Below are 9,892 nucleotides of genomic sequence, written 5' to 3' on the forward strand. Positions count from 1 at the left end.
AATTCAGGTTAGGAAACCAATAATTCATTAATGGATATAAAAAACAACATGAAGACCGCACTTTGGAAAAAGAATGTCGTAAAATAAAACTAGAATCTCGTGAAGTAAATACAAATATCGCTATATAACATTCGAATCTCGTAAAATATATCAAGAGAAAGAAATATGTGTGAACTTTGAAGTGAGTGTAAGTAGGCCAAAAGCACGCTAACTTCTTTGTAGAAACGATTCCATGGCATTTTGATTTTGAAGGGCGTGGGGCAGCAATAGGAATGTATCGTTGATTGACTGCATTTTAAATATTTTTTTTTCATTCCAAAATTCAACAAAGTGTCAATGTAAGGCAAAACACACACAATGTAGTATACATAAATGAAAATGAAAAAAAAATGAACCCACTGGAAAACAAAGCTTGTTAATATGGGCTTTTTCCTGCAATAAATATTTGATTAAAGAATATATATTTTTTCTCAATTAAAAAAGAGGTATAGCATAATTTGATTAGGTATTGTTAAACATACCTGTATATTCTGTTTAACAGACCCTTATTTCGTTATGTTACCCGTTTTGTTCATTTTCTTTCATCAACTGATAAATCCTTGATTGGACTTTGATACGTCTATATATAGGTTCCATGAGCGAAATGCTTTGAGGGACCAATATGGCGGATGTTGCAAGATCTCTAAAATGTCGCAATCGAGAATTTGGCCTTTTCACACAAAGATCACAAGTCACGTTGATATGGATTTCGACATGTATTCGGAAAATTATTTCACATTTTACCCTTTACTCTCTGTTAATGATAATAACATGCAATTATCGCTTATTAGAATGTTTCTAAACGTTGCATGTTATATAACCCCGGCTTTAGAACGACTTCCCTTATACCTTGGTCACATTTGCTCTACGGCGGCCGTACGGCGAGTCGAAAACAGCCGTTTGAACATTTTTTGTACCAACTACATATAGGAGGTTTAAATTAAAATTAACAAAACGGCTGTTTTCGACTCGTCGTACGGCCGCCGTAGAGCAAATATGACCAAGGTATTAGCAGGTGCTCAAGCAGTGAAGGATTTCTTCCCTATACCATGATACTTCCGTGTATCCACACCGGTCGATACTGGCAGATGTAGATCAAAGGTCGCTAGTGCCACGGTGGGATTCGAGCCCGGGACCTTGTGGCTTAAACTTATTTTTGCCCCCCCCCCCTCCTTCCGCCATCTGAGCAATATTGGCAAGAACACATTGTGATCCAATCGCCTAAAGATGGGGAGGGGGGGGGGGCTTGGCCCAATGATCAAGAAAAAAGAAGAAGGAAAAACAAAAAGGAAGGGAATTGGTAAGATAGTGTCAAAATTGCATTAACATATATTATCAGGGATATCGCCACATTATTAGAAGGATAATTTTCTTTTCTGGACAAGTCAATTGTATATTAATTCCCCATCCTGTGTCGTGTAAAAGACACCCTTTGATCGTATTTTAATAAACTATTTTTCATTCACCATTTAGCTCATCTATTGATAAATATACTCTACAAACTTGCTAGTTATTAAAAAAACATTATTGAAACAAATTGATTAAAAGAACGATTAACCAAGATTTTGAAACAGATATATCATTGATAGATTATGACCCCGAAATACCTAATCGATATTGCTTCTCGTCATAAGCGGCGGAAGCGGGGGGGGGGGGGGGCGGGGACGTGTCCCCCCCCCTAAATTTGAAATTTTACCTTTTCTTTTTTCTTTTTTTTTTGCTTGTCAATTTTATTGCCTGTGGCCCCCTAAAATTTTTCAAATTTTTGGTAGATAACCTTTTTTTTGCTTGTCAAAAATGTTTGTCTTAAGAAAAGAAAACGAAATCGAAACAAAATTTTGCTTGTGATCCCCGCTTAAAGTGACGAAAGTGTGACGTCGGAGTTTTATCATTTTATTGTGTCACACACGTCATTTGCATAACCACAAATATAAAGGGTTCAAAATGTTGGAATAGGCCTATAAGATGTATAAGGTTTCAAAGTCCATTCGTGATAAAACAAAATAGATATATAAAGTTTGTTGAATACGCTCATTTATGTCTGATAAAGAAGATACTATTCAGTATATAGTTCATGTGATTCTGAGCTACTGCCCCTCGTACACATTTGATCACCATGGATAGAATCTCCATTTCAAGAGCTGCAGGAATTCTTGGTGAGATGATACGCTTCTCTTTTTTATAAAATAATAATAGTAATATTCAGTTCTTACGCACCGCATATCACGAATACCCTCTTATGTATCGATTTGCTCTTTTATTCACTGTAACATGTAGCAGGAAATTATGATATACTTAGATTTTTTATCCCGGTAAACTGCCGATTCGTCTATTACCAATTCGTCCACTCATCACTCGGTCTAACTTCATTTAGTACGATGCCACTCCGTCCATCAACATTTCGTCTAACAACCATTTGGTCCAATAATCACTTCATCTAATCACCAGTTCGTCTATGCCCATTTCGCTTTAATAACCAGTTGGTCTAATACCATTTCTCTTTTCATTCATTTCGCCCAATTAACATTTATCCAATGATATCAAATGGTTTATGGACTAAATGGCTATTGGACCAACTGGATATTAGACGAAAAAGTGAGTGGACGAAATGGCGATTGGACCTTGTGGATATTGGAGGAACTGCTGGTTGACCAAATGATAGTAGACGAGTTGGCAATTGGACGAATTGGCATTAGACTAATTGGAAATAAACCCTTTAGCCCCTCCCATTTCTCAGGAATAAGGAAGAAAAGTGCAGTGTGAAAAGCATAGATGATCTGAGAAGATTTGCATGTGATAATAGCAGTAGTAGTATATAGTAGTAGAAGTAGTGGTGGTGGCGGTGGTGGTGGGTGGGGAGCACTTTCATCAAAATTTTTGTCAGACAAGTTGTCACATCTGACTACTTCCCTTAATTCTGATTGGTTACGAAGCATTGTTACTCTGGTAATTGTGGGATAAAAGAAGTCTTGTCGGATGAAACGTCCGACAAGTCCTTTCATGAAATGCTCTTCTGATTATTATGTTACATATTCACCAAATCTTCTAATTTTCTAATGATGAATTATTGTTTTTAATGGATATTTAGTGGTCGCCTTGCTGTGCGGAACGGAAGTACGCCTTGCAACTGGAATAACAAACACAGATGGACCAACTACAACCCCTATATCAACCACAACTGGGCCAACCTCAACCCCTACACCAACAACAACTGGCCCCACGACAACTACGAAACCTACAACTACTAAACCTACAACTACCATGACTACTGCAGCTGCAACCACAGTAAATTCAACAACTGAGACTACAATCGCCACAACAAGCAACATGACAACTGCCATAAGCAACATGACAACAACCATAAGCAACATGACAACTGTCCTAAGCAACATGACAACAATCATAAGCAACATGACTACCACTACAAGCATGACTACGCCATCGGGTAGGGTACTCAAGTAATTCAGAAATATTGTTGATTTTATTTTCGCTCATACTTCCATTTATTTTAAAACAGGGGCCGCAGAACGGTTATAAAATTGGGGGCCAAAAGTGGGGTCATTTTTACGTTTTTGTACACGGTTTTGGAAAAAGGTGTGGGGGCTAAAGGCAAAGCTAAAATGTATAATCGAAACATTCAACACGTTTTATTGATATCGGCAAAACCAATTTCGTTAAACTTTGTTATTTATACCGTACATAGAATATATCTTGACGTCATTCAGCCGCCAATTTGTAAACTTATGACGTGATATATTTTTGCATTTAGCTGTATTTTTCATAAGTGTACCTATAGGGCCTCAAAGAGGTACTGGCCCATTTATATGATATATGTTTATGTTTTTTTACTTTGTATCTTCTTGATTGTGTTAATTTGCCTTGAATTGAATTGAACATATCGCCATGGGTCATCAATAATCAACTATAATTGACATCACACGAATAAAATTTCAATATGGTTTATCATTTTGATAGTTAAGCATATCTCTAACGTCTCATTATATACTTATCTAATTATTTTTTTTAAATAAATATCACCCTTACTCGAATATTTTGTCACGTTAGGTGGAACAACCTCGGCCCCAAAAGCTCAATGGCAGGTGAAGGATGAGGATGGCAAGCTGTGTATACTCATGAACTTCAGTGGGACAATAACTCTGGTGAGTTTGCTAGACTCGCTTGGTATAAGAGGTTGCCACAACTAGGACCAGTTAGACGTTGATATGTGGAGGTGACACGAGCCTAATTATAGCAGGAAGGCATAAGATATTCATTCGACCCAGCCCATTCCAAATTCTTTTACTTTGATATAGCTGATTGAAAAAAAGTGTATGAATATTATTAGCCACTTAACGCTGATTATAGGGAAGGCAAATACTGAACTTCCTTTGCCCAAATTAGGACGAAATATCACATATCAGGTGCACACAGCTTTTTGAGGAATTACTTCCTGCCAGTACCCATTTACCTCACCTGGGTCGAGTGCAGCACACTGTGGATGAATTCCTTGCCAAGGAAATTGCGCCATGGCTGGGATTTGAACCCGAGAGCCTCTGTTTCAAAGTCCGGAGACTAATCCACTGGGCCTCGACATTCACATGTCATGAAGTGTATGAAATGAATGAATGAATGAATGAATGAATGGGAATTTAAAGTAGAAGTAAATTCACTTTTTTACTTTAGTGGGGCGAAATGCGTGTTACGGAGTTGATGAAAGACGGCAATCTGGGGGAGTTGCTCCCATGTTATGAAGCCATAACTGTCAACTCTTTTACTTTTCAGGTGACTCGAAGCTACACTATGAAGATTCCATCAGATGCTCACGTATCAGGAAATTGCAGCTCACCTTCCCATTCAGCATTCTTTCTGTACTTTTCTGAAGGATCTGGGCTTTCTATACAATATTGGCGTTTTGGTCTGACCTTCGTCATAAGAGGGAGCTCTTTCGAGCTTCAAAAGGTGGAAGCCTCGTGGTCTACCTTCTCCTGTAAGCTTCACTCTTTGTTTTCTTTCTTTCTTCCTTTCTTAATTTTCTTCTTCTTCTCTTCTTCTTCTCCTCCTCCTCATTATTTTTCTCCTAGTCACCTCCTCTGTTTACTTTTTCTTTTTTTCTTTTTCTACTTCTTCTTCTTTTTCTACTTTCCTTTCTTGACTTTTCTTCTTCTTTTCCTTTCTTCATATTCTTCTTCATTTTTTCTTTTTCTTCTCCTTCCCTTCCTCTTTTTCTTCTTCTTCTTGGTCACCCTTTTCTCCCTTTTCTTTTTTTTTCTTCTTCTTCTTCTTTTCCTTCTTCTCCTTTCTTATTCTTATTTTTCTTTTTTCCTTTTCTTCTTCTTCTCCTAATTTACATCTCTTTTTAATTCATCTTTGTCATCTTTTTCTCCTTATTCTTATTCTTTTTATTCTTTCTTCTTTTTCTTCTTCTTCTTCTCCTCCGCCTCCTCCTTCTTCTTCTTCTTTTTCTTCTACTCATTCTTCTCTTCCTCCTTCTCCTCCCCCTTTTCTGCTTCTCCTTTTCATTCTTCGTATCCTGGAGCTCATATATTGTTGTATCTGCAAATCTACACGATATTTTATTTTCATATCATACATTCCTCCTTTCGTTTCCCATCTATTTATCCCCTCTTTCTTTCGCTTCATATTATACACTCTTTTGAAAAAAATTGACCTAAAAGGTTTCTATGCATGTCCCGTATTTGGACCCCTTAAAGTTTCTATAAAATGTTCTTAATTTTCTTAAACAACCACTTTGGAAACCTTTTAGGTTCTTTGTAAAACGCAAAGAACCTTTTTGGGGACCACCTTTCCCCAATGGGGGTCCCATTTCGCAACATTTTTCTGAGAGTATATATATCGTTTCAATAAACCTAAACATAATCTCTTGAGCTAAAAAAAATGATAATCCTCCCTCTCCATCTATTTTCCTAGCGGCACTGTCATCTTCTTCGTCGGGGAAATTTTTTGACGTGCCCGTCGGAAGCTATTACAACTGCACCGAGTTCAACGTCAGACTGTCATTATTCCAGCTCAACCTCACCAAGCCTTCGTTCCAGCCGTTCGTCAAAAAGACCAAGGGAGGAGATATGGGAGATGGTAAGAAGGCCTGCTAATTTAATTAAACCATGAACATATTTAGCACATTGGAAATAAAAATCATAAGCTAGAATTCTAATTCGTCCCCATATAACGAAATAAAATTCTAGTTTTTTGTCTCACCTGCATAGCAGAGTGAGACTATAGGCGCCGCTTTTCCGACGGCGGCGGCGGCGGCGTCAACATCAAATCTTAACCTGAGGTTAAGTTTTTGAAATGACATCATAACTTAGAAAGTATATGGACCTAATGTAGTTCATGAAACTTGGCCATAAGGTTAATCAAGTATTACTGAACATCCTATTAGAGTTTCATGTCATGTCACATGACCAAGGTCAAAGGTCATTTAGGGTCAATGAACTTAGACCATGTTGGAGGAATCAACTTTGAAATCTTAACCTGAGGTTAAGTTTTTGAAATGCCATCATAACTTAGAAAATATATGGACCTAGTTCATGAAACTTGGACATAAGTTTAATCAATCATCACTCAACATCATGCGTGAGTTTTATGTCACATGATCAAGGTCAAAGGTCATTTAGGGTCAATGAACTTTGGCCGAATTGGGGGTATCTGTTGAATTACCATCATAACTTTGACAGTTTATGGATCTGATTCATGAAACAAGGACATAATAGTAATCAAGCATCACTGAACATTTTGTGCAAGTTTCAGCTCTCATGATCAAGGTCAAAGGTCATTTAGGGTCAATGAACTTTGGCCATGTTGGGTTTTTTTGTTGAATAACCATCATATCTCTGTAAGTTTATTGGTCTAGTTCATAAAAAGTGGACATAAGAGTAATCATGTATCACTGAACATCTTGTGCGAGTTAGAGTAGTTTTCAAAGTCAGCACTGCTGCTATATTGAACCGCGTGATGCAGGTGAGACGGCCAGAGGCATTCCACTTGTTTTTTCAAAGTGCTGTGCTATTTTACATTACGTGTTTATGGGAAAATGTTTACAGGCGTGGCACCTTGAGAACAACTAAATGGTGCCATGGCATTTGCTCTGGCGACAAGAATGCTCTCGAAAATCTGCACAGTAGGCAAAACATAAAACATAAACTCCAAAACTAAATAAGCCCTAATCCTAATCTATAAATTATTCTGAACCAAAGACTCTTACAATCTTAACTCTAACCCTATAAACTCTCTGAGATATCAAGACCGGAGATATTGACACAGGAGAAAATATCGTTTCACCGACTAAGGGGGTGTTGCAAGAAAATATTTGCGATCAATTGCATATATTCTGTTGCAATTTTATTATTGATAGATCAGTGTTAGCTGTAGCAAATCAGATTAAACTTCTTGTTTTAAAGAGCAGATTAGCGATCAATCACTAATTTGCAATCAACAAGACATATGATTGATTTAGGGACAAAAAATAGACTTGCAGTTGATCGCAAGTTTCGTGCAACACCCCATAATTGTATTACGTTATTTCAAATGTCAAGTCGTTGGTATATTTGACTAGATGTGGCATGAACTAGCTAGACATTATTATAGACATAACATTTTACAAGTAATGTTTTTTGTTCCTCTTATCTATACCAGCCTACCAATGTCGGCCTCCATCTGCAGACTCCGCGGATCTCGCCCTCATCATCGGGATCGCCGTCGGTGTCGTCGTGGTGATCATCGCAGCAATCGTGGTTACAGTCTACTTGGTGAAAAAAGGAAAGAGTCCATCTGCCAGAGGTTACAGTAAAGAGCCCTGATCTGACCTTTGACCTCTGACTGCGATGCAATGAGACTATGAATTCACCGTATGCAAGCAACATACATTTAGACATAACTTTGTATCGACGGGCGGGGCCAGGATATTTTGATGGGGGGGGGGGTAAGACGAAGCAAAGATGACGTCTTTTTCTGAATTAAACTATAATGGTGCCAAAGAGTAACACTGTAATACTTCTACTTTTTATACTCTCCTTGCTTCTTTTTCTCCGTTCACCACTTTTTTAAAAATTTATAAATCTATAAAATTCAAAAATCTATTGGATGGTTGCCCCTGCCCCCTGTGTCTCCGCCCCTAATTACGACTATTAATGCTTTGACCAAAAAAGGGTGTCAGTCATGTAAATAAAAAAAGATGCATATGGTTTTAGCCAGTTCGTAGTTCCTTTCTGCGCATGATCAAAAGATTCTACGCATGATCAGAAGGTCATTTGAACTAAAGTGACATGGTGCTTTAAAATCTAATAAGATAAGCACCAACTTTGATGTCTTGATCATTCTTATATTCTTTTGAATTGTCGTTTTCATTTACATCCACAAAAAACAACAATGCTTCAACGAACGATTGGTATTTCACAGTTTGTTAAGTAGATTGTGCAACATGCTAAGATATGCATTCAAAGTAGGAATGCAACAAATACCTTCATCAAGTGTGCATTGGTGTGCTATTCTATATTCTAGTCACCTGGTCTATTCAATTTCTTCATCCTGCTATGTAAGGCAAGCTTACGTAATATCTTGCTTTGAAATCTGCCTATCATGATGAAAGAAATGAAAGGTCATTTGACCAAAATTGCCCATGAAGTAACTACCAACTGGTCTATTTAATCAGTGTTGAGTTCTTCGGCAAGACTACAATTATGCTGTAAGGTTTCGAACGATATTCAGATAGTATCGACGAGAAGAATTAATGTTTCCTAATGTAACTCTATTGCATACTTTGCCAATCTTTTGACTGAAATAAAACATATTTTTTCAGTCTAATATAACCTTAAAGTGTTTTTTTAATATTCAATTGTATTATAAAATCATTGTACTTTCGATGCTACTTTATCTTTTGGGCATTCTTGATATCAAATATTCAAATCCAAATTGATTTGAAATGATGAACATTACCATTACCTGGTTATGTTATCATAAAATATGATTATGATAATAAGAATCATTATACATATAAAGGACGGTATGATTATAAGTAATGTCACTGATTTATTTTAGTCTATTTTGCGCCTCGGGGACTTGTTTTACTGGAAAAAAACTATAGATATTACGTTCGAGTAAAGCAAGCAAAAAGCAAATATCTCTCTTGACGTTAAAAGTTTTCTTTATTTTGGAGGGAGGTCATCAAAAGTCGTGTTACAACTGCCAGTTTGACTCGTTTATAGCCATTTTTGACGTCATCTTGATTGCGCGCAGTGCAACTGTGTTTGAAAGTGGGTGATAATCGAGTTCAAATAGCCATGTCCTAGAAGATAATTTGGATGACAGAAATAATGTAATGACATAATATGATATTATCCACTCCAAAAAACGAGGGGGGGATTGGCAAAAAACCTTTATATCGTCACCAAAATCATGACTATTATCGCCGATTTTGTTTGCTGTGATACAGTTCTGCATTGAATATTACGAGAGCACACTGCCTAAGTATGAAGTATACTATTATACTGTGACAGTCTTAAAATGCCGTTTTAAATAATTCGAGAAAAGTAAAAAAAAAAAGGGATCAACAGCATGAAGAAATAACATTAAGGTATTTCGCCACTAAGATATATTTTTTCGGTTTTAATATTGATTTTGCCTCGATTCATGATTCTGTAGTCTTTTGTATATTTACGATTTGATATTCCAAATGAATTGTGAAATAAATGAAAGGAAATAGAAACAATCTATTTGTTTGTAATGTCTTTTATCTTCCCAGTTTGTCACAGGAATTTGTAGATCTATTTTCCCATTTGAACGGCCTTGTTTGATGTCTGTGGTATGAGATCATTTCGTTTCCCATTATCAATATGAC

The 9,892-nt window shown here is 36.8% G+C and overlaps 1 protein-coding gene across 1 annotated transcript; it reads left to right on the forward strand.

Moving 5' to 3' along the window:
* The first annotated feature begins 2,056 nt into the window (after positions 1–2,056).
* LOC121429828 (A-agglutinin anchorage subunit-like) lies at positions 2,057–7,944 on the forward strand. Its single transcript, XM_041627067.1, has 6 exons — positions 2,057–2,195; positions 3,128–3,484; positions 4,105–4,199; positions 4,822–5,026; positions 5,968–6,132; positions 7,693–7,944. The coding sequence occupies exons 1-6, from the start codon at positions 2,156–2,158 to the stop codon at positions 7,854–7,856; spliced, it is 1,026 nt and encodes a 341-aa protein (XP_041483001.1). The 5' UTR covers positions 2,057–2,155; the 3' UTR covers positions 7,857–7,944.
* The last annotated feature ends 1,948 nt before the right edge of the window (positions 7,945–9,892 follow it).

Source organism: Lytechinus variegatus, chromosome 16, assembly GCF_018143015.1.
Source record: "Lytechinus variegatus isolate NC3 chromosome 16, Lvar_3.0, whole genome shotgun sequence".
Classification (NCBI taxonomy): Eukaryota; Metazoa; Echinodermata; class Echinoidea; order Temnopleuroida; family Toxopneustidae; genus Lytechinus; species Lytechinus variegatus.

Excerpts from the sequence above, each read along its gene's own strand:
- LOC121429828 (XM_041627067.1), top strand. The coding sequence starts at position 2,156 with ATGGATAGAATCTCCATTTCAAGAGCTGCAGGAATTCTTG. Across the intron at positions 5,027-5,967 it reads CTCGTGGTCTACCTTCTCCT|CGGCACTGTCATCTTCTTCG; the intron begins GTAAGCTTCACT and ends CTATTTTCCTAG. Across the intron at positions 6,133-7,692 it reads GGGAGGAGATATGGGAGATG|CCTACCAATGTCGGCCTCCA; the intron begins GTAAGAAGGCCT and ends TATCTATACCAG.